At 37.9% G+C, this 25,212-nt stretch overlaps 1 protein-coding gene across 2 annotated transcripts in view; it reads left to right on the top strand.

Moving 5' to 3' along the window:
- ACSS3 (acyl-CoA synthetase short chain family member 3) overlaps positions 1 to 25,212 on the top strand; it is a 58,350-nt gene that overhangs the window by 8,933 nt on the left and 24,205 nt on the right. Inside the window, exons 2-9 of one of the 2 annotated variants that reach the window (XM_081956686.1) lie at positions 5,210 to 5,354; positions 8,515 to 8,703; positions 10,933 to 11,067; positions 11,348 to 11,488; positions 13,656 to 13,736; positions 13,817 to 13,912; positions 15,716 to 15,867; positions 18,819 to 18,922. In XM_081956686.1, the coding sequence (XP_081812812.1) occupies positions 5,210 to 5,354; positions 8,515 to 8,703; positions 10,933 to 11,067; positions 11,348 to 11,488; positions 13,656 to 13,736; positions 13,817 to 13,912; positions 15,716 to 15,867; positions 18,819 to 18,922 (1,043 nt within the window). Of the gene's footprint in view, positions 1 to 5,209; positions 5,355 to 8,514; positions 8,704 to 9,583; positions 9,726 to 10,932; positions 11,068 to 11,347; positions 11,489 to 13,655; positions 13,737 to 13,816; positions 13,913 to 15,715; positions 15,868 to 18,818; positions 18,923 to 25,212 lie in introns of those variants that run through there. The other variant, XM_081956687.1, reaches the window with a different exon arrangement.

Below are 25,212 nucleotides of genomic sequence, written 5' to 3'. Positions count from 1 at the left end.
TGGTTGCAGGGATGTGTGGGGTAGGATGCGATCCCGCAGATAGCTAGGTCCTGTGCCATGGAGCGCTTTAAAGGTGATAATCAACACCTTGAAACGCACCCAAAAAGCCACAGGTAGCCAGTGCAGCTCGCGCAGGAGAGGTGTTATATGGGAGTACCTGGTACTACCCATGATTGCCCGCGTGGCCGCATTCTGGACCAGCTGCAGCCTTCGGGTGCATCTCAAGGGGAGCCCCATGTAGAGAGCATTGCAATAGTCCAGGCAGGACGTCACAAGCGCGTGAGTGACTGTGTGAAGGGCATCCCGGTCCAATAGGGGACACAATTGGCGCACCAGGCGAACCTGGTGGAATGCCCCCCTTGCCACGGCTGTCACATGGTCATCCATCGACAGCTGGGCATCCAGGAGGACGCCCAAATTGCGTGCCCGTTCCACGGGGGCCAGTTGTTCGCCCCCGATGGCCAGTGATGGAACCCACTGGTTGAACCGGGGCGCCGGTAACCACAGCCACTCCGTCTTGGAGGGGTTGAGTTTGAGTCTGTTGCTTCCCATCCAGACCCGTATGGCCTCCAGGCACCGTGACATCACTTCGACGGCATCGTTGGGGTGGTTCGGGGTGGAGATGTACAGCTGAGTATCATCAGCGTACAGATGATACTCAACCCCCAAACCACGAATGATCTCTCCCAGCGGCTTCATATACATGTTGAACAGGAGAGGCGAGAGGACCGACCCCTGTGGCACCCCACAAGTGAGTGGCCTCAGGGTCGACCTCTGCTCCCCTGCCAGCACGCATTGCGTCCGGCCGGAGAGGTAGGAGGAGAACCACCGCAGAACGGTGCCCCTCACCCCCAGCCCCTCCAGACGACGCAATAGGATACCATGGTCGATGGTATCGAAAGCAGCTGAGAGATCTAATAGGACCAGGATGGAGGAACAACCCCCATCCCTGGCCCTCCAGAGATCATCCACCAACGCGACCAAGGCCGTCTCTGTGCTGTGGCTGGGCCGGGAACCGGACTGGCGTGGGTCTAGATAATCAATTTCCTCCAAGTGGCGTGGGAACTGTTGCGCCACCACACTCTCTACAACCTTTGCCAAAAAGCAAAGGTTGGAGACAGGACGATAGTTGGTTAACATAGCTGGATCCAGGGAAGGCTTCTTGAGTAGGGGCCTCACCACCGCCTCTTTCAAGGCGGCCGGCAAGGACCCCTCACTCAAGGAAGCGTTGACTAACTCCTGGAGCCAGCCTCGTGTAACCTCCCAGGATGCCAGTATGAGCCAGGAGGGACACAGGTCCAGTAAACATGTAGTGGCTCGCAGTCGCCCACACAACCTGTCCATATCCTCGGCAGCAACAGAGTCAAACTCCTCCCAGAATGGTCCCTCAAGATTCGTCTCCGACGTCCCCCCTGGACTACTGAAGGGGACCCACTCGCTACGGATTTGAGCAATTTTGTCCTGCAGATATTCCCCAAATTCCTCTGCTCTATCCTGCAAGGGGGCTTCCCGCAGCCTCTGCGAGAGGAGGGAGCGGGTCACCCGAAACAGGGCGGCAGGGCGGTTATCTGCGGACGCAATAAGAGCGGCACAATATTGACGCTTGGCCACTCTTAATGCCACAAGGTAGGTCCGTAAATGGGCTCTTATCTGTGTTCGGTCAAATTCGGAGCGTGAAGATCTCCATCTGCTCTCTAGGCGTCTCTTGTGGCGCTTCATCACCCTTAGCTCCTCGGTAAACCAAGGGGCCAGGGTGACTCGCTGCCGCAAGAGAGGCCGCAAAGGCGCAACCCGGTCCAAGGCCCCGGTAGCCGCACTGTTCCATGCGGCCACCAGGTCCTCCATCCGGGAGCGGGTCAGGGCTACAGGAAGTGGCCCAAGCTCCGCCTGGAACCTATCAGGTTCCATCAGTCGCCTGGGGCGGAACCATCTAGGACCTTCTGGTTCCGCCTCCCCTCGATGGGGGGTAGCGCCTGGGAAGTATGGTTGAAGATGTTAAAGAATTTGAAGTAAACCTAAACTGCTAATATGTATGTAATAATGATATATATTTTGATATATATAAAATAAGAGAGAGATGTAAGACCCCGGGGAAGTACCACCTTCCGTATGATGTAGCTGTCAAAATTTTTCTCCACATTTATGTACCCTTTCCCCCAAAATACTTGAAAAAACCAATAAAACTTTTAATAAATAAATAAATAAATAAATAAATAAATAAATAAACATAAATAGCAATTGGCTAAGTATTTTCTGCACACTTAGCCATAAACCACTCCATAGGGGCACACTTTATAGTCACTATGCATGAATCATTTGTTGAAAATTAACTTGACATACATTAGCTTTTTGAACCTATAAATATCTATTGATAAAGGGGTTAATGTAGAGAGAATTTGAGGGATTCTTTTCTTCTCTAGAAAATTTGTTTTCCTAGTCTAAAATATCATGACACTGAGATTCTGTTGCCTTCCATCTCTTTTTTCTCCTGTAGTTATCTTTTTCTTCTGCGTTCGATTGGTGCTGTTCAGGTTCTTAATTTCTCTCTCTAATAGAGGAGAACATATTACAGATACTTAGCTATAGGTAAGTAATTTAGGCTTTCCTTTCATGATGCTGTTTCTTAAATAAAACTTACCTTTGTTTTCTTTCATGCAAATGCAGTTTCAAAAATACTTTCTTACAAAGTTGTACTCCTAACTTCTGTGTGTCTATCCATATACTGCAGTGGTGGGATTCATTTTTTTTTTACTATTGGTTCTGTGGGCGTGGCTTGGTGGGCGTGGCAGGGGAAGGTTACTGCAAAATCCCCATTCCCTCCCATTCAGCTGGGACTTGGGAGGCAGAGAATAGATGGGGATGTGGCCAGTCAGAGGTGGCATTTACTGGTTCTCCGAACTTCTCAAAATTTCCACTACTGGTTCTCCAGAACTGGTAAGAACCTGCTGAATACCACCTCTGATATACTGTAAATCTTTTATGCTAAGCAAAACCTTCCTGACCAATATTCCATTATGTATATATATGCGGAAATAAAGAGGGTGGGGGATGGGGCTGTTTTTCATTTGTAAGAATGGGAAATAAATCGTGGGTTGTACTTGTGTCCTTGTGCCTTGATATAAGTAATTTAGATAATTCTCAAGCTTGTGAAGTTATGTATGTATTGAAGTATTAAAATTGACTGAGAAGGAGTGGGTACACAATAGTCCCTTGTTGAGTAAGCATGTCTGTACAGTCTTGTGAGGGAAGGGATAATTAGCTTCTCATGTTGAAACTGAAAATAGATCCAAGGATGAGTGGAAACTAGGGACGCAGATAACAAAAGCTCAGAATGGTGCATGGTAAATAATAATAATTTGTTATTGATTTATTTCATCAATTTAAAAGGCCAGCCATCTTGCAAACATGAGTTTAGTCAGCTAACATTTAAAAAAAAGTTCCCCCCAAAGCATACTATACTATATAGAAGTATGCTATAACAACTAAGGAAATCAATCAATCAATTCAACTAACTTCCTATCCCGTGCTTGGGAAAATAGCTAAGTCTCAATGGCTTTTCAAAAGGCCAACAGGGTCGTGGGTACCTAATATCAAGTGCTATGGTGTTCCAGCGGGTAGCTGTTGTGAAGACAAGCTTTGCTATAGGTGGAAGTTATTACACAGTAGAAGGAAAGACCTCAAATACTTAGTGTAGCTATCCCACCCACTATGTCATAACATCATTGCACAGATAACATGTAGTTTATGTAGTCAAGGCGATGGCACTGATATAAATTACATAACTGATGTCAGTTGCATTATGATCTCATAATGAAAGTGACATTATTTGCACCTCTTATTGCTCTTATCATAGACTTTCAGTATATCAAAGAGCTGTTAAAGCAGTGGGAAGCATTGGGATTTCCTGAGATTTGGCCCATCTCGTCCTATCTTGCACAATCTAAGGTAAATTAGTGAACCTCCTCCTTTATAGGAAATTATTTGAAGTGTGAATGGTAGTTTTATTCAATTAATTTTAGTTTAATTTATTTTTTATTTTTTTAATTGTTCTTTCATTTTGTGGTAACTTGGTGCCATTTCAGTTTTAACTTAAAAATTGATGTTTTATGTTTTTAATTCTTGTTTTGCAGTGTTCACCTCTTTTGAAGGAAGATAAGGATATAAATATTATAAGGAAATATTTGGGGGACCTTCCCTCTCCAAAGACCTATGAAACAGTTTGTGAAGCTGTTGTTGTGTTTAATTTACCATTGATTCAAGCTAACAAGGCACTGATTTGCTTTGCAGATTTTCTTATATAAATATTTTGATTCAGCTTTTGGTCCATGAATTACATAATTTGGCCACAAAAATACAGTTAGATGTTTTCACTTTTAATTTGTAGCTCCAAACAAAGGAATATCTCAGTTGGTGAAGACATTTTATTCACTGTATTTTGACCCACACAACCTTTCTGCATGATGTTTTATCATTAGTATGTCTTTTAAAGGACACTGTATCTTCTCTCCTATCACCAATTTTTTGTAACATGACTACAAATTGTACTTGGATGTTAACATAAAGATATTTCAGGGATCTGCTATTCTTTTTTTTCAGATTTTACTTTCTTTGCAACTTATTTAGGCTAAAAGATCCTGATTGTTGGGGAAAGAAACCCCAAATTCCTTTTCAGCCAATAAAAATGAAGACTGTGAACCTTAGAGTTAATTATGGATCTTGAAATCTTTTTCTTCAAATGCAGTGCTGAATGTGCCAGGTTTAGTGCCATCACTTATAAATAGACCTCCTACTGGATAACTAGGTTACATCTTGAAGTTTTATGCCACAAAGCATACATTTCTCTGTCACCTGTTACTGTGTCTCAGTGTATCTAATCAGGATTACAGGTTAACATCTTCAGAATCATCTGTGAATCTCAAAATCAAATAATTACTCAAATCTACACCAACATTTTCTGCTTGTGCTTTAGCATAATATATGCATATTTCTGCACAGTAACCTAATTCTAATATAAAATTAGGTTGGTTTTGATACCTATACATTCTTTGGATATTATATAGGAATTGTAATTAAATTTGTTAGTACTATATGCTTGTAAGTGATGTTACACAAATCGGAAAAAATGAGGAAAGAAAAATCAATTTATTTAATCAGGTGCCCACCATATTGGTATTTAAATCTAATTTTCCAATCCATTTTCCTTTTTTAGGTTTGTTGGAGGAGAGCTGAATATTTGCTATAATGCTCTGGATCGCCATATTGAGAATGGACAAGGGGATCAAATTGCTATTATCTATGACAGTCCTGTAACAAATATGAAACAGTTTATAACTTACAGTGAAGTTCTTGAACAGGTATGTATTTATATAAAGATTATATATATTCAGTTTATATATTTATAAACTGAATGACAATAATGATAAAACATATCCTACAATGTTTATAACATTCCAAATAGACAAAATAGATAATTGCAAATAAATAAATTCTGTTAGAGTTCACTTGAAACAGATACAGTTGCTCTATGTTGTTACTGTGTTTGTTCTACCACTGAGCCCCTTCTCTTCTTTGTTTTCTCATAAAGTTTCCCTTGAGTTGAGTTTGACTCCTAATGACTGTACGGATACATTCATGTTGTTTTCTTGACCATAGTAAATGTGGTTTCCCAATTTAATTTGCACCCCTTCTATACAAGTGCCCTTCATGTCTGACTTTACTTAGCTTTTTGAGATTAGCTGAGGTCAGAGAGATGCTGCCCCCTGCTGTGGCTATTTACTATTTTTAATCTTTTCAGTTTAATTGCATGTAATGTGACAGTGCAGTAGGTTAACAATTGAAAGTCATTAGAAGATTGTCTTTAATTATAGATTTTTACCATAGAATAAGAGGATGTATAATTAATTTGTACTGAATATTGAGTGGAATGTCAATGTAATGTTTGTATAACCGAAGAGCTATATGAGTGGAGATGATCAAACCACACTGGTGTACTGGTTTCTTTGTATAGTTCTATATTATACAGATAGAAGCATCTGTCTTCTACGGGTGAAACTCGAAAAATTAGAATATCGTGGAAAAGTTCATTTATTTCAGTAATGCAACTTAAAAGGTGAAACTAATATATGAGATAAGACTCATTACAAAGCAAGATAGTTCAAGCCGTGATTTGTCATAATTGTGATGATTATGGCGTACAAATCATGAAAACCCCAAATCCACCATCTCAGAAAATTAGAATATTACATGCAATCAATAAAACAAGGATTGTACATAGAACAATATCGGACCTCTGAAAAGTATAAGCATGCATATGTACTCAGTACTTGGTTTGGGCTCCTTTTGCAGCAATTACTGCCTCAATGCGGCATGGCATGGAAGCTATCAGCCTGTGGCACTGCTGAGGTATTATGAAAGACCAGGATGCTTCAATAGCGGCCTTCAGCTCTTCTGCATTGTTCGGTCTCATGTCTCTTATCTGTCTCTTGGCAATGCCCCATAGATTCTCTATGGGGTTCAGGTCAGGCGAGTTTGCTTGCCAATCAAGCACAGTAATCCCACGGTCATTGAACCAGGTTTTGGTGCTTTTGACAAACGTGGCTCTCATCAGAAAAGAGGACTTTGGGCCACTGTGCTTCATTAAGACCAGGGTCAACGCAGCCGTCTACCAGGAGATTTTGGAGCACTTCATGCTTCCTTCCGCAGACGAGCTTTATGGGGATGCTGACTTCATTTTCCAGCTGCCCACACCGCCAAAAGCACCAAAACCTAGTTCAATGACTGTAGGCAGTTGTATTAGCCACTAATGAGCTGAAAGACAGAAATGGGAAGGAGTATGCTCCCTCCCATATTTGGGCATACCAGGGGTTGTGACACAATACATACATACATACATACATACATACATACACACACACACATACATACATACATAATTAAAACATACTGTTCTTGTAAAGACAGGCATGTTGATGACCTCTGACTTAAAAGATTTATAAGAATATTGTATTGCTTTTACTCATTATCTAAGTATTTATGTGGTTCTCAGTTTTTTACATTATATAGGTAGTCTTTGACTTACAATGCCTTCTGAGCAAGTTACACAACTCCCTCCTTCTTTCCCCATTAGGTAGGATTTGAAAAGAACAATCTATTTCTTCAATCCATGCTTTGTGATTTTGCAAGGAACAAGCTATATTGCACTCACTGCACATATAGGGTGCTAAGGACTTCTTTCTTTCTGAAAGGATATTGCAACTAATATTTTAAAACAGGAATAGCACATTTAGAACCTGTTGATAGGTTGATAGGTTGCTTTTTTCTGATATTGGATAGGGATATTTTGTTTTGCTGACAAGTGTTTAGAGACTAGGGGAAACTAAAAAGTCAATTGCCTACATAAAATGCAAGTTGATTTCCTACAATAGAAATACAAGAGACTATATCAAAGGACAGATGAATTGAAATGCCTTTGGGCCTTGTAAATATTTTTGTGTATTTGTTTGATTTTTTTTCTACAGGAGCTCTGTATGAAAACCCTTGCATATTAATATGTAATAGCATGAATTCAAATTCTGTATTCTGCATTGATGCTCGTTCAGTTTTATTTATAAGTGATGCAAATTGAGAACATAGCCAAATACTGTCTTTTCTATGTGTTTATAATGTGAAGTTCCATGTTTATGTGAATTCTTTTCAAAGAATAATATTTTGTAGTAAAAATAGATATACCAGAAATATATTTTAAGAAGTAAATTGGCCTGTATCAAGAAATAAGCACATAAATTATTGCAACTTGATTCATTTTTATTTTGGTCTTCAACCAGCATAAAAAAAATATGGGATTACTCACAAAGTACAAATTGTTAGTAGCATTTGAAAACAATCTAATCTAAATATAATATAATATTAATAAAACATACCTGTAATAATACCTTAATACAACACCCCCCCCCCCCCCATGATATTGAATGTGTAAAGGTACAAGCTTAGTATACTAAATACAGAAGGAAATTAAAATGAACCTCTAAGTGTTAAACAATGTAAGCCACGTGTGTCAAACTTGCAGCATCATATTGCTGTCAGGTGACTTTGTGATGTTTTTCCCCTTTGCAGACCTGGGGTGGGTGTGTCCTGTGCATGATGTATCTGGCCCCCGGCCGCCAGTTTGACACCTCTGAGTCCTAAACTCTCCTGTTTCAATTTTTTAAAATACATATTTTGCATCATATTTTGGTAGAGTATGTACCTCTATATTCACTCCATCTTTTATAAAAATGGATGTGAAATGGGGGCAATACTGTATAGTCTGGAAACCTCATGAAAAGTTTAGGTGACTTTTACTATATGATTTTGTATCAAAGTAAAACTTACTCTGTACTAATACTGTATATACTGTAAGCCCAATGCTACGGAATTACCTCTTTATCACATGGGTTCTTTTAATAAAGTCTAAACAATAATTAATACCACGTACTTTAAGTTCATATCAATGAATGTAAATTGCTACCTTTTCAGGTTTCCAAGTTAGCTGGTGTTATGCTGAATCACGGTGTGAAGAAAGGAGATTGTGTTGTCATCTACATGCCAATGATACCACAGACAATGTACACTATGTTGGCTTGTGCAAGAATAGGAGCTATACATAGTCTTATTTTTGGTGGATTTGCTTCAAAAGAGCTTTCTAGTCGCATTGATCATGCCAAGGTAATAAACATGTCTTGTATTCTGAGAGGAAGTGGCAGTCCTATGATAAATACTTTAAAAATGAACTTTTCTTTCACAGATCACTCCCAGCTTAATGGTGTGAGAAGATCAGAACTGATGCCATTTACATTGTTTATATGTCACAAATAGCCAATACAGATTTTATTACTCAGCCGTGAAAAAAAAATGCTTACGCTTGCTTTGGAATAATTTCATACTTACAAGTTGCACCTAAAAGAGCAACTTACTTATAAATAAGCTGACTTAGGCTTGAAGCAGAAGGATAGTATGTGCATTTTCAGTTCAGGCTATGTCTTGGTTTTTCTGAATTCATGAGAACTTAGCACATAGCATGAATTTAGACAGAATTTAAACTTGGACAGCATGCTCCTTTAGCAGAAGCTTAACTGATCAATATAACATTTCAATCAAGTCCATTTTTTTTAGCATTGGACATGTTTGAACTATAGAGCGCATGCTGTGATAAAGCATAAACCATATTGAAAGGATACTCTCTATTGTTCCCTATCACTTACAACTTTCATGTCTTCTTCACTCAAAACTATTCTGAAGAAGTCACCTGAGGCAATAAGCCTATTAGATGCTAGATACTCTGACACATGTACACACCATGTTGATTAATCCTGCTTTGGATGATGCTAGCTGATTATTTTGTATACTTTTGTCATTACATTGGTTCGTTTTAAAAAAAAAGTTATAATAGCAATGAATGATGCATTTTGTCAGTAATGTTAATAAGATTTCCTTTGATCTTCTAGCAATTAGTTTATTAAAGATAGTTCCTCCATGTGTTCACTACAATGAATTTGGATGTCATGATCATAGGCCATAGATAATTTGTTTCTTATCTTTTTTACAGGTAATATTCATCAATTACAGTGTTGAAAAGAAAGAATTCCAACTGCTTCTGCACTAGTGCTTGCCTGCTTTGCAGATGATTATGTTGTGGCTAAATCTTGTTTTTCTCTAGACTATCAGTATTCCAAAAGTATAGTTTAAAGGTAGGAGTAAAAGTGAATGAATTTTTTTTCAGATTCCGGAGAGGATGATTTGTTTGAGTGTTAGCTGCAGAACAAAATTAAACTTGGTTTCTTCATATTGTTGTTTTTTGTTTTTTCTAATCCTGTGAAATGTTGGAAAGAAAGGATGTAAAAAGGCTCAGGGCTTTTTCTGTTTACCCGTCAACAGGATAACTTCCCCAAATCAGAACAAGGTTGAATGTTATGTGGGGAAGAAGCCAGAAAACTGATGGACCACATTTGGTTAGGAGTTGTTGAGGAAAATAATATTCTCCCACCTTGTTAATGCTTCTCCATAGAAAAAGCATCTGGGTAGAGTTTTGGAATGTTGTCGACTGTTCCATTCTAAACCCTCCTTCCTTATTACATAACCCAAAGTACAATATATGCTGCATTTCTATGTGCAGACTTGCAAAGACAGTGTTGTAGTTTGAAGGGAAATGCAGAGATACAAGCAATATGCAATTACCCAGACTTAACATAGACAGGCAACATGTCTGCATGCAACATTTTCACTGTAATAATAAATATTTTGGGAATCTTGCTGTTTGTACAGGTTAAGTTAGTCTTTAATCTTTCATACCTTTTGGATGAACTTAAAGAAAGACTCAGTGGTTGGTGAACTTCTGCATTAGAGGGTATGCCTAATACCCTCACAAGTTTCAAATTGTGATTAGTATGGCATTACTGATTGAACCATCTAATTTGATGTAATGAGCAAAACTCCTAGGTTAGGCAAAAGATATACTGAGTTCAGTATATACTATTTGCATAAGGCTAAGAACCACTCAGTTTCTTTAGTGAGTGGGGTTGCACTAAATATTGGGGGAAAATAAAAGTTTTTAATTTAAATTTAAAAACATATTTATGCCACAGGGTGATGAACCCAAGAATTGAAACAACTTGTAATTCTAAACATGAAAACAACTGATTATTTTGTCTTGCTGCAAATGCATGCACATCATTTTTCTATTTAAACAAGCACTTATGCATATAATTGTGGGAGAAAGATCCTGGGATTCTTCAATGCTGAGTGGATTCTTTGCTTGTGGAGAAGGAGGTATGATCTTGGTGCCTAGTATGACTTGAGTTTGTTTATGCACATACATATGCATGTATATGTATGTATGTACAGTATATGTACATTCATACATATGTATGTATGTATAATATACTCTCTCTTTTTTAGCCCAAACTGGTTGTAACATCCACATTTGGAATAGAACCTGGAAGAAAAGTGGAATATGTGCCACTTCTAGAGAAAGCATTGGAGATGATCAGTCATCAACCAGAAAGAGTTCTGATTTATAGCCGCCCTAATATGGTAATTATAGCAACCAGGTTTATGTTCTGTATTGCTCTAGTCTTTTAAATCATATTTCCCTAAATAGCTTAATTGCAATCTCTAATTTCATTGGATTCTGGCATTTCATCATGTTAGTCTGAATGTCCTGTTCTTTACAGCCTTGAAAGACATTTATATGTGCTATTATATCTACTAAAATTCTTGCATAAAGAAGATTTTATTATTAGTTTTATTCTTTTCTTTGTGCGTGTGCCCAAATGTGGTTTTACAAGATCTAATGTTAGTACTTTGTATACAGGGAGCTGTTCCTCTTAAGCCAGGACGTGATTTGGACTGGAATGAAGAAGTGGCCAAAGCAAAGCCATGCGACGCTGTTCCTGTACATTCAGAACATCCGCTTTATATTCTTTATACATCAGGAACTACTGGTACACCCAAGGTAAGTCTGTATTTCAATGGAAATACTTCTAAACAAGTTAAGTTCTACTCTAGATCAGGCAATAGTTAATTAAAGTTAATTTCATTAAAAGTGTTTTTTCCCTCTTTAGCTTTCCCTAGTTTTGATGTTCAAATTCTGTTCATCCTTCTGATTTGGCACAACATTGTTTCTGTATGGAGTGAGGGATAAGATTAAAGGCCTGAGCTTGTCTATATTGGTGGCATATGATCAAAATCAGTGCAATATTACAGTGTATGTAAAGAAGTAGCAACGAAAGTTTAAAAATTCCCATAAGAACAACAGGAGAGAACATAGCAATGCAGCCACCTTCTGTAACAGAGATGAAAACGAAGACAGGAAAGGTACATTTAGCTGTAAATCTAAGAGATAGAAAATGGTTATGCAACATAACAAGCAAAGGCATTTTTCCAAAGATATTTCCTATGTAGTTGCCTAAAAAGATGTAGGCAGGCACCAGCTGACCTCTAAAATTCATTTGTTATTTTATGATATATTCAGTCCAGTGAAATTAGCAAGTTCTGACAGGTTCTAGAGAATTAGTAGAGGGAATTTTGAGTAGTTCAGAGAACTGGCAAATACCACCTCTGGCTGGCCCCAGAGTGGGGTGGGAATGGAGATTTTGCAATATCCTTCCCTTAAGAGTGGGGAAGGTATGGAAAATTCGCAGTATCCCTCCCCTGGAGTGGGGTGAGAATGGAGATTTTGCAATATCATTCCCCTGCCACGCCCACCAAGCCACGCCCACAGAACCAGTAGTAAAAAAATTGATTCAGTCTTAATGTAAATGGGTTGTTTGGGAAAAGATAGGAGGCAAGGAGGAATAGGCTGAGTTTTTCAAACTTATCAGGCTAGGGCTTTTTCAACATTTGGGACTGGGGAAGGAAGAATGCATTCCTTTTTTTCTTTTACTGGCTCAATTACTTCAGTTCTTATTCCAGCTATTGTTGAAATACACCTTCGATACCTATCGATATTGTTGCTGTTCAACCTGTTCCAGAATCATCTCCCCCTTTGTGAACATTGCTGCCTTTTTTGGGGGGGGGGGAGATGTCTTCTGCCCCTCTATACTTGCCCTTCAACTAGCCCATCCCTTTCTGTTAAGGAACAAGGTGAAGCTCCCAGAGCAGTTATAAACACACAACACAATGTGGTGAAACTAGCCAGGTGCAGACTCAGATCTGTGATTGAACTGGGCCAGTCAGTCACTGAGTTGCCTCTGAAGATTTGTAAGGGTGGTTGGCTAACGGCAGGCAATATTGTCCAAAATTGCAGGGAAGGCCAGTTTTTTTAAAGCTAGAGTTCAACCTGTGCCTAAGCAACACTGACGTGGTCTTCTCCAGTGTTGTTCTGTGTTAGATCTATTAATTAAACCATTGGAGCAGTTTCTCTGGCTGTGGGAGGAGCTGGTAAGCCAGCAGTGCTAAGCTATGGGTGGCCTCTTTGAAGTTAGAAGGGTATACAGTATGTGGGTTGGAAGCAACAGCTGCCTCATTGCACTGAATTATATTCCTTTTCTGCCTCATATGCACACACTAAATTGAACAATGATTTGAACCATAAAATGTCCCTCTAAAAGATGTTTTCATCAATGAAACACCAGAAATAGTTACTATGCCAGTTCAAAAGTGTGGATTTTCCAGCCTGTACCATTTCCACATAGAGATGGTATGGATTAGAAAATGGAAGCTATAAACTTCCAAAATACTAACTGTATTTTGTAGAGAGTCAACTGAGTACATCTTGTTTTCTTTCAGTTACCTGAAGTTCTTCCTACATCTATTCCTGATCCCAAAAGGGATGGGAACCCTGTGACTTTCCACATGTTATTGAACTATATATCCATTTATTATGCCCTTGTTAAAGTTCAGAAGTATCTGGAAGACTGCAGAATATTCACCATGCTTTTAAAAATGCATTTGGTTTAGCCGAACTGCAGAATCTCAATTTTTCTCCTGCCATGGTAGAATTACACATTCCCCATATTTCATGTAAGAACTAGATTCTGAATAAAGAACAAATGTATGTATCTTGTAACCTATGCTTAGAATTCTGAAAGCTCTTAGGATTAAGGAGAGGAACAGTAATTTCCTGTAGGTGTTCATTAAATTCTAATTACTTATTTAAATATCAAATTTCTTTCATTCAGGGTGTTGTCAGACCAACAGGTGGCTATGCAGTCATGCTAAACTGGACCATGTCAGCTGTATATGGACTTAAGCCTAAAGAGGTAATTTCAGTTTATATAATATGCTTCAATTAAGAAAATCTGTGCCTATATTGTAATTACATTTTATATCTCATTTTTAGGTCTGGTGGGCTGCATCTGATTTAGGCTGGGTGGTTGGTCATTCTTACATTTGCTATGGACCTCTTCTGCATGGGAATACAACAGTTTTATATGAGGTGATTATTTTTAAATTTTTAATTATTTAACTCATTTGAGTTGCTCTTCAGCAAACAGTAAATAGACACCTACAATTCTGTTAATTAATGTGTGATCACTATTACTACTTTTAGTAATAGTGCTTTTCACCAGTCTCATATAGAATGTCTGGTTATGAGGTGATTAGGAGGGCTCTGTCTTCCTTGGAGAAACATAATTTGTAGAGCCCTCTCATCTATTTAGCAGCTTAGGTTAGCCTAAGAAAATAATAGTTTCCTGCTATGTAAGCAAGCTCCAGCAAGCCTGAAGTTGGCATGTTCCACATCTCTATGTACTAGAGGTGAAGATTGGAAGCTTTTTCCTTTGATTTTAAAATAAAGAACTTTTTCCACATTATATGCCATCTGGAGACCTATATTTTATTCAACTTCTAAGTAGTGAGTTTTAAAAACACCTTTTTAAAAAAGTGCATGTTGTGCGATTTCCTTTGATAATGTATGTATTTTTATCATGATTATCTTCGTGATATCTAAAAGATATCATGATTATCTTTTTTCTGTTATTTTAAAAATAATAAACTAAACAAACATCTAAATTATGAGAACAAATCAATTTCATATACATTCTTTCTCTCCCTCTCTCTTCCCCCCCCCCCCCCCTCATCATTTTTATTCTGGTTCCATCATGAGATACGACTGGTCAGCAGGCTTTTCGGTATTAGCAAATAACCAATCTGTAAACTTACCATCAATAGTAATTTTGACAAAATGAGGGTGGCTTGGAGGCTCATGGTTGCTCTTCTGCACCTTAAAGCCTTTGTTAGAAGGTTGAACTAAGATTATAGAGAAACACTTGCAGTATGTGGGAGAACTGGGATGTTGTGGGTACCAGGCAAGCATTCCCCAGTAGAATATTGCAGCAGTGGGCCTCACAGCCTTAAAGGCTCTGTGACTTATAGCCCAATTGCTTTACTCCACTGTGGGAACAGGGAAAAATCTTACTAAAGATGCCTGCAAGGTCCAGGCAGGTTAATAAGATAGTGACTTTTCTCAAAACTATTAGCACCAAGTTGTTGAGGAATTTAAAAAGTTAATTTTGAAACAGAAAGTATACCCAAAGTCTGAGCCACTGAGCTAGTGTTATATAGGTAAAAGGAACAAAAAAAAATCACTCACTGAAAGAGGACAAGCTCATTCCACCCCAACTCAGGTGTTCATTATCATCCCATCCACCATGGTCTTCACTTGCAAAAAACAAGGTCTAGTCTGCATTGACTAAAAGCCTGCTCATACCTGGGCTCAGAGACTGTACAGAATTATGAACATAAATCAACCAAAACATGAGAGAATGAATAAGTGAGGATTCTGAGTTGAGCTCAATTTTGATAATTTTCATGGATACTTGCATGAAGTCTTCTTGATAACAATTTGGAAGGAGTTTAGTTTAGGGTATAGGTCTGGGATTCCCAAATAGTGGTATCTAGGCTTGAATCTGCTTGAAACCCAAAGAAGGCCAGCCTGGTTTTGTACCTGCTGAGATGTGTATGCAATGTGTTAATAATTACCTGGTAACAATTCAATGCAGTACTTGCAAGACATGTTTTTTTTGTACCTCGGTAATTTATTCAGTGCATCACCAGACAGCCTTGACACGCTAATGTGGGTGCATATGAATAATTTTCTCATGTTCGTACAAATGCATTTTAATCATTGTTTCAGCATTCTGCTGACAAGTTGATGCCATGTTGCAATGAGCCTTAAACTGTGAAAGAATTATGGAATACTTTTTACCTAATTATATATTTAAAACTAATCTCCTTATAGGGAAAACCTGTAGGAACTCCAGATGCAGGTGCTTTTTTCCGTGTTCTGTCAGAATATGGAGTAGTGGCGCTTTTTACTGCACCAACTGCAATTAGAGCAATACGTCAACAGGACCCTGAGGCTGTCCTGGGGAAACGGTACAATTTAACAAGGTGAATGTTGGTCTCTTTGCTTATCCTATTTGCAGATGATGCAAAATTGGGCATGATGGCAAAGCCCTAGAAAACAGAAATAACATTAAAATGGGCCTTGATTGGACAAATGGCTTTAATAAGCTCAACAAACTAGGACAGCAAGAACAACACTCTCTGAATGTGGCTTTGACCTCATTAAACTTTTGTATTCCGAATATTTCATCTGTGGCAGATGCACTTCTAATCTCATTTCTTTCATTCGGGAATCTATTTGAAAGATATTGTCAGATAACATCAGTTACCTGATACCTTAATTCTCTTTGTCTTTAGAAAACATCATCTTCTAAAACTATTGCCACTTCTCATATTATTTAATTCCTGAACTTTGCCATGTTAGAATTTGTTGGTGAAAAAGTGTTGTTTTGTATACTTCTACCTTTACACTAGATAGAACCGGATGATGAACTGGAGTGAACTTGTATTTTTAATTGAACAGAGAAGTAATGATCTTCTGCAATAATCCCCTTTGCTGTTGTGCTGTTTTGGCACAGTGCCTGGTTCTGAGTTTAAGAAGCTGATTCCACATGGCATCTCTCAGCAGGATCACTTTCTATTTAATTCACTTTAGAGAAATCTGCTGCCTAGTCTTCTAGTCGGCAGGAGGGCTCTAAAGGATGATTTTCTCCTTCCTTCCTGGGACACCCAATAAGAAATATATATATATATAAACTTTTAGTTATGTAAAGAAGAAAAAGTGTACTACTTGCATTAACCAAACAATACCCATACAGATGCACAGGCAATATTACACAGAGACAAGAATCATTTGAGGTAACAGTTACTTAGTTCACTGGGAATGTGAAGCTTGCCTAGAGATAGCAGTTCATCCTCTCTATAGGCTGAGCACTCTCTTAAGCAGCACATTTCAAAAGCATAATGCCTGCTTAAAGTGCCCCCATAATAAAAATACAGCCACAAGCTCCTTTTGCAAAAATCATGCGGAGTTCTTCTCTTGGTTGCTTGAACACCCGTGGATCTTCCTCTTTGGCCAGTTCAAATCCTGTTTGCCTCTGAACTCTGGAAGTGAGAGTCACCAGCCCCAATCCTCCCTCCCCCAAATCGACTAAACAATTCCCTTGCTTGACAGCCTGAAACTTGGCAGCTTCTATCTTCCCCTCACTGCTTGATTGTGCTAACTAATCTGAATCTCATGCACTTAACCACAGCATTATGTGGCTGCAGGGAGTTGTGAACCCTTTGAGATTGGTCTAGAAGCAGTACAAAGACTACAGGCAGGGTTGTCCAAACTTGAGGACTTTAAGACTTGTGGACTTTAGCTCCCAGAATGGCTGGCTGTGGAATTCTGGGAGTTGAAGTCCACAAGTCTTAAAGTTCCCAAGTTTGGACACCCCTGACTACAGGAATGCCACATTATTGTTGGATGGTATAATAATAAATACTAGAAAACCTAAGGAGTTTCCTTTTGCCCCCTAGTATACCAGACATAATTAAGGTGGAATTATTTCAAGTTGGATTCTTATGCTTTATTTAATTTCTCAGGACTCTCTCTCACTATTGATTAACTGTTACTGCATACTTTCTTCAAAATTATTTCAGCACATCTCTAAAGGAATGAAGTCCCAGCAGGGCACAGTACTGCAAGAAGATAAACATTGTCCCTTGTTCCCTTTATCTCCCCAGGCTGCCTCTTACAATCATTTCTTTTTACTACCTGTTCTTCAAGATAAATTCCTTCTGTTCCTCTCTTTTGTCTTTATAGGTCTGTGTATGTGTGTCTATCTTTCACATGCACAACAGCATTTTCTTCTTTTCTTAATGAACAAATCTAACCTTTGGTTCTTCTCTCTTTATTTCTTTTAATCTCTCCATTCTGGAAAGTGCACCTGTTCTGTTTTTCTTCTGGATGTCATGCTTTCAAGCAAGAAGTCTTTTATCACTTCTACATACATTAGTATCTGATGGTTCTATTGCCTTTGATTCCAACTTCCAGTCACTACAGACTTGTTAAATCAGATCCCTAGCACTCAAGTTAATTTCCTAACTCTTCCTTGAAAACCTATACACATTTGCATAAATGTACTTATTATACAGCTCTATTGTAAGTCAGTACCACTGTAATAACAGCCGTAGTAACAGAACCCTGCAAATCTGAATCCTTCCTTTATCTTTGTGCTATCTAGGAAGGCACTGGTCTAAGCCATTTACTCATTTTATATATTGGCTGAGACTTGCACCCCTCTTATCTGACTACTGCATTAGTAGCAGCTCTTCTTCATCCTCTTCAGGGCCATTCTTTTTGCTCTCTACATCTACACAAGACATTTCCTTCATCTAACAATATGCTGCGTGTGTGTAACGATAGAAGAATCTTGTTTCAGCAGCACATGCCATCAACTACTTGAAAATTATGTATGTTTGCTGTACAAAAGGCAAATGTAATAATCCTGGAATGAACAACGAACAATCAATCCAGATTACAGACATTATGCTAAAATAAATGTGTTTGTCTCAAATGTCACAGGTTCTTTTGCTGCAGTAAACTAACATGATTACCTATTTGGAAATCCTTGTAAGATAGAGAATCTGAGGCTCTAGGGGTTATAAGCGATCCTTAAAAATCATATTTATGAAATCGGAAATTTCCCAAAGTTGTTACAAATCATACTTCTTAAAGTGACAGGAGGATAATTAATATGAATTGATAGTAAATACATTCATTTTAATTATTTTTCATTACCTGAAAATGTGAGTGGAATGAAGTCAACTCGAGTTTTTATCCTGTCCTCACTGCTGGTGTAGCATTCAAATATAAAATGTAAAAAATGGGAGTATCCCTGCTTTATAACTCTTCTGTAATTAGGAAACAATATTATACATAACTGTATCTATCGTTATATGTTTACATTTTTAGTAGGAAATTAATTTGAAAACAATCCTATTTAATGTAGGTTTCGAACGTTATTTGTAGCTGGTGAACGCTGTGATGTGGATACATTAGAATGGTGCAAAGAAATTTTCAAGGTACCAGTTTTGGATCATTGGTGGCAAACTGGTGAGTTGATTATACTTGTCTGAAAACAAATCCACACAGTTTTCCCTCTTTTCTGATTGAAGTTTGTATTTCAGATTAGTGCACATGTGTGGCACCTTAAATAACTTTGTATTTTTTCATTAATTTGGATTCCTTTTTATAGCTGCTGTACTGTCTTCCCACTTTATTTTGGTTTCTTTTACTATATCTGTACCTTTTATTGTTTTGAGCGATTGTGTTTATGTAAGAATCATGAATTAATGGAATACTACCGTGTTTCCACGAAAGTAAGACAGGTTCTTATTTTCTTTTGACCCCCAAAATAAGCACTTGGCCTTATTTTCAGGGAGGTCTTATTATTTTTGAGGTGCAGGAGGCAGTGAGCATGGTCACCTCATGGCTGCTGCTGTGTTGCAATATTTTCAGGGAGAGCTTATTTTTTTGGAGGCTTATTTTAGTGCATGCGCTTAAAAGCCCAATTGGCCTTATTATCTGGGGAGGTCATTTTCAGGGAAACAGGGTACTGTCTTGGGAAAACAAAAGACTGATATGCACTTATTATTAGAAAAAATATTTTTCTTATATGTATGTAAAATGGGAAGGAATAGAGTTGTAAATCACCAGTAGGAAAACCCCAGCTATGTAAAAATTACATATAGTAGAATTTTTTTTTACTCTCAAATCAGTTGTACGCAAGGAAGATTTGTACATAAACCACACCCTCAAAACTGGTAGCAAATGTTGGGAGAAAATAGCTACCATTTGCAATCTGATAGGTATTTGGAAAAAAGATAGAGTTTTAAATGGGGAGAGCACTGACCTTGGAGAAAGTTTGTCTGAAAAATGAGTCTTCTGATGCTGGTTACATCTTATCTATCTAACCCCACTCATCAGTAGCCATTTGGAGTGCTTGAGGAGTTGCAGAGAGCAAATTCACCATTCTTTGCCTTTAGTCCAAATATTGCCATGAGGTTGAACACAGGGAGAACATAGAAACAATGCAGTTTTTTCTCATGGATTGAATCATAAATACTTCTTGAATAGCTTTGTTGTCATAGCTATTTTTATAGTCCATCCTGAAAGACATGGAGGCTAGACAGTCATTGTTGCAGCTGTTTTTTTTTCTTCATCCTGGAAAGGCCAGCTCAAATTGGAAAAAAAAACACCTGCCAACCAAACTCCAGCCATGTGTTTACTAATGATTTATCTATCTTCACTGGCTGGAGTGTTGATTTAACAGTAATGAACAGAAGCTTTATGTTGTCATGTTGATGATAGGCGATGCTAGAATATGTTGTAACTCACCGCTGAGAAATGACTATTGACAGTCTCTTGTGAGATTGGCTTCATGGAGATGTTGCTGTAACCACAAACAAACAATCTGGATGAAACTGAGTAGCAGCTGAAGTGCCAGTCATGTTTAGAATGGGCTGGGTGGAGTGCCTCTGCTCTATCCGGTTATTCTCATCTTATAAAATAAGGTTGGAAGTGGTTCAAAACTGCTCTCAGGGCAGAAATACCCAGACCATCCCAGACTCATGGCTGTCCAATCTTTGTTTGAAAACTTACAATGATGGACCACCTATGATTCCAGGAAAGAGGCTGTGTCACTGTTTAATAGCTATCAGGATCAAGAAATTCATCTTGGTTTTAAGTTTAAATCTCTCTAAAGCTTTCACCCCTTGGTTCTTGTCCCGGTCTTCAGGCACTATAGAGAATGAATCCACATCCTCTTAAATAGATGAGCCATAACAACTGTCTCTAGAGCCATCTAAAATATCAAATGATCCCAACAAATAGGTATTATATTCTCTATATTTCCTCAATACATTAAAGTTTTCCTTCCCTTCAGTTAAAGCTTTCTTACTGCCCATTATTATTGGTTACTGTAACTTATTTTAATAGCATTCCTCAATGTACTATTAGCAGACAGAGGACAGTTGAAATGCTATTTATTAAAGCCCAAGTATCTGAAGGAGCTGCAGCTGACATTGAGATGTGAACAAGAATGTATAACAAATGGCAGAACTGAGGATTTTTTTCATAGAGCCTAGGACATGAGAGGCAGATTTATGTGTAGTCTCACTAGGTGGAGGATTAAGTGAGATTAAATTAAGTAGAGATGTTTAAAAATTTGAACTAATTAAGTAGAGATTCATTAGTATAAATTCTTAAATGTAGCAGATAGTGGGGAATAGCCAAGTCAAAGTGACGTTCAGGTTGTGAGTCAATCATTGTACAAATTGAATAAAACTGAATTTATAAAATAAAGGCAAAGAATACATGCATGCCTTATTATCATGTTCCATGCAGAAGAAATAAGAGATATTTAGTTAACATACCTGGTAATAGTACTCAGGTTAGTATGCCAACTTGAATCCCACTTTACAAATAAAAGTGATGGAAAGATTTTGCTAAATATAGAGTTAAAGGAGAAATTATGGAAATCATAGGGTTGGGTGGTTTTTGTTTCTCAATTGCCCAAAGAAGGCGGCATTTATTCAGTGAGAGAGGACAGATCTTTGAAAACAGTACTACTAATGTCTTCATTTTCTTTCCTTTCTTCTGAATTTTTTAATAGTGATGATACAAATCTTATCTGTGAATCATCATTTATTTGAACCAGCTTTTCAAAATGCCATCAAAATTAGAAAGATATATGTTCCCGCCCCACCACAATTTCAATACCGCTGTTGATAGCCCAGCTTTATCCCTCTGAAAGTATCCCCACATGCATTTTCTCTCATTTTTTCTAATTTTGGAACTGCATATGTATGGCATCTCACTTTCTTCTGAAATTGTATGTGTTAAGCTAGCACGAATCCAGTGGCTTTTTTTTCAGGCTCCTTCCTTGCCTTACACAGTCCGTTACTGATTGCAGTAAAAGAAAGACTAATCTAAGTTCAGACATGGATCTAATATCAAAGTAATTTTAAGGTGCGCTAAAGGAGAGAGAGATGGTGGGGAAGTTTTGCATAAATGAGAGAAGCTCTAACTGCCATTAGTTTTATATGTTTCTCTGAAAATGTTACAGGTTGCTGATGTCATTTCTGTTGCCTAGCAACGGCTTTTCCCCTTGTTCTGTGACTAGGGTCTTCATTAGGTAATGTAGATATTTTTACTGATGGTTTGTGAATAGGGAACTGAGAGTTAAACTCCATGAATTTCTCTTATAGAAAGAATAATCCTTTGGTAGATTTAAGACAGCCCTGATGGATCTTTTCCTGGAGAAAGAGTACAAAAGAGGTTATGAAACACTAATCCCTACTGTAGATGATTTTTCTCATATTTAAAAATAGCAGCTGTCTGATACGTTCTCTTTTGTCTATGGTGGGCTACTGACATTAAAGCAGACATAACACATTTTTGAAAGCAGTTACATTATAAATGTTTAACACTGAGATATGAGATTCTTTTGTGTTAATCATCTGTGTCTTGTCCATTGAACATCAGTTGCTAAGTACCTTAAAGGTGGAAATGAGGAAGGTGTTTTGATTCTATTCAAAATTGGAAAAAAATAAAGATTTTCATTAAAATGCTATGATGTGCTGGTACAAAAGCACTGACAATAGTCTTCAAGGTTTTTCTGCCACTTTGCCTTAACAAGTTATGTCTGTTTATCTCCTCCTTTCCAAAATACAATTGCAATTGTGATCCTTATTGCTTTCTTCTCCCTTCTGTAGGATGTGCTATGAAAGAAAAGTTTCTTTTTCAAACTGGGAAATTAAATAAGTAAAATAACCATTTCAGCTATCTAAATTTTGAGAGGTAAATACTTCAATGACACCACTCATTGTATGAAAAGCAAGACAAAATACCTTGGTTGCCATTATTCCTATGGGTACATATTGTCCAGTTTAATTAATAGAGATATGGTTCCAGGACATTAAAATGATATTCTTCATTGTTTTTCTAGATTAGCTACCATAGGGTCTGTAATTTAATCAACAGATATTCCTTTATCAACAGATATTCCTTTGGCTTGATGAAGTTTGGATGTTTTTAATCATTGAATCAATCTCATTCTCTCTCTCTCTCTCTCCCTCCCTCCCTCTCTCTCCCTCCCTCCCTCCCTCTCTCTGTCCCTCCCTCCCTCTCTCTGTCCCTCCCTCCCTCTCTCCCTCCCTCCCTCTCAGAGAGAGAGGGGAGAAAGAGAAATTTGTGTCCATATGGCAAATCAAACATGTTGTGTTATATATATATGTGTGTGTGTGTGTGTGTGTGTGTGTTGTATTTGTGCTGATAAAATAAAGGGAGACTAGTATAGATCCATTTCAAGCTATTTAGCTCTCATCAGCTAGCCATACCCTTACTGGGATTCGAACCTGGGCTGTATTATACACTAGGCAAGAGTCTTAGCCACTATGCCACAGGCTTCTCCTCCTTTATCAGCTGAGCCAGGGAAATAACTATGTGTTTATGTTACAACCCATGGTATGCCCAAATATGGGAGGGAGTTCACTACTCCCTCTTTCTGTCCTTCGGCTTATCACAAAGACCATGCAGGCAGAAAACCATATTTTTATTTTTACTGTTGCCTTTTTATATTTGTGTTGTAATTGTACTGATAAATAAATAAAGGGAGACTAGGATAGATCTATTTCGAGCTAATTAGCTCTCATCAGCTAGCCATACCCTTACTGGGATTAGAACCCGGGCTGATATATATATATATATATATATATATACATATACATATACATATACATATACATATACATATACATATATATGTGTGTGTGTGTGTGTGTGTGTGTGTGTGTGTGTGTTACAACCCCTGGTATGCCTAAATATGGGAGGGAGCTCACTCCTCCCTCTTTCTGTCCTTTCGGCTCATCACAGAAAACCATCCAGGCAGAAACCCATATTTTTATTTTTAATGTTGTCTTTTTATATTTGTGTTGTATTTGTGCTGATAAAATAAAGGGAGACTAGTATAGATCATGGATCTATACTAGTCTCCCTTTATTTTATCAGCACAAATACAACATATATATATATATATATATATGGCTTGGCAGCCCCTCTTGATCCTAACTGGTGGAATCTTTGCCAAGAATATTTTCAGGGAAAAGCAGATCCTTAGCAGATAGCACTTTGGGCTGTCTGATTATGGGTTTCCTAATTACATTTCTTGCCAATACCCTGAAAACCTTGCTGGACTTTATGAAAGCATTGTTTTTAGTTATTGTTCCCTGTTTTATTGGCAGATGTCTTCATTTAGGGATTAAATTAGGGAGCCACCATTGTCCTCTTTATCATAATAGTTACAAGTAATAGTGCAAATATGGGGTAAACAAGATCGATTAACAAGAATGGAATTGGCAAAACATGCTGAATAACTTCTGAATTCATGTATGGGGGAATTTTTAACTCAAAGTTTGCCAAGTTTTATACAAAGTCATTGGCTGACCACAAAACCCTTTCTGCATAAGTATGTCTTACATGTTCAAAAGAGAAAAACTTGTCCACGATGCTAACTGTTCACCAATTTTGCACCAACAGTTGCAAAAAAAAAAAAAAAAGCAGACTGAATCATTTTTAAAAAGTACAATAATTCATTCTTCCAAGTAGACATGGAAGAAGCTGTCTACTTGGAAGAATGAATTTTGGTACTTTTAAAAAATGATTCAGTCTGCTTATTTTTTTTTTGCAACTGTCTTCTGTTGTGCTTTGTTAAAGCGTGACAATGTATGAAAAATATGCAAATGAGCCAAAGTTCAACACTGTAAAGTGCAAATGTAATTAACTGAAAAATTAAATATGTGCTTGGTTTAGCTATGGCAGAGTTATGATGATAGATACTACATAATTAGTACTGTTTTATACTACAATGCAGTCAACTGCTTATGTATCTTAGTCATTTGTATTTTTATTAGTGTGGCATGGCAGTTTCACTCCAGAATGTTCCATTTGTAGACTCTCAGATTATCTTTAGTGTTCACATTTCAAAATTGCCTCCAAAATTTTGGGAAGATGTTGTGCATCCCTGCTTTGTAGCTCATGTGATGAAGGATGGTCTAAACCTGGATTTATTTCCTCACCGGTAGTCCAATAGAATGATTTTCATTATGCTTTATTTCCTGTCTTTTTTCCCCCTGAAGCTGAGGACTAACATGTATCTGTTTGCTTCTGATTAAATTTTATCTATTTATAGACGTGACTTATGGCTTGTTTTGCATTTGTTTGCCCTACTCCCAGACTGCTGGCTTACAAAGGTTTGCTGTATAAAGAAAATCAACTTAAATGTGCTCTTTCTATACTTCTGGTGTTTGCTTTGGTAACAAGGCCAGTGAATAATTTTTTGGGGA

The sequence above is a fragment of the Natrix helvetica genome, assembly GCF_964273705.1.
Source record: "Natrix helvetica genome assembly, chromosome: 6".
Taxonomy (NCBI): domain Eukaryota; kingdom Metazoa; phylum Chordata; class Lepidosauria; order Squamata; family Natricidae; genus Natrix; species Natrix helvetica.
Note: the sequence above shows the minus strand (reverse complement) of the source record. Positions and strands in the feature narration are given on the sequence as shown.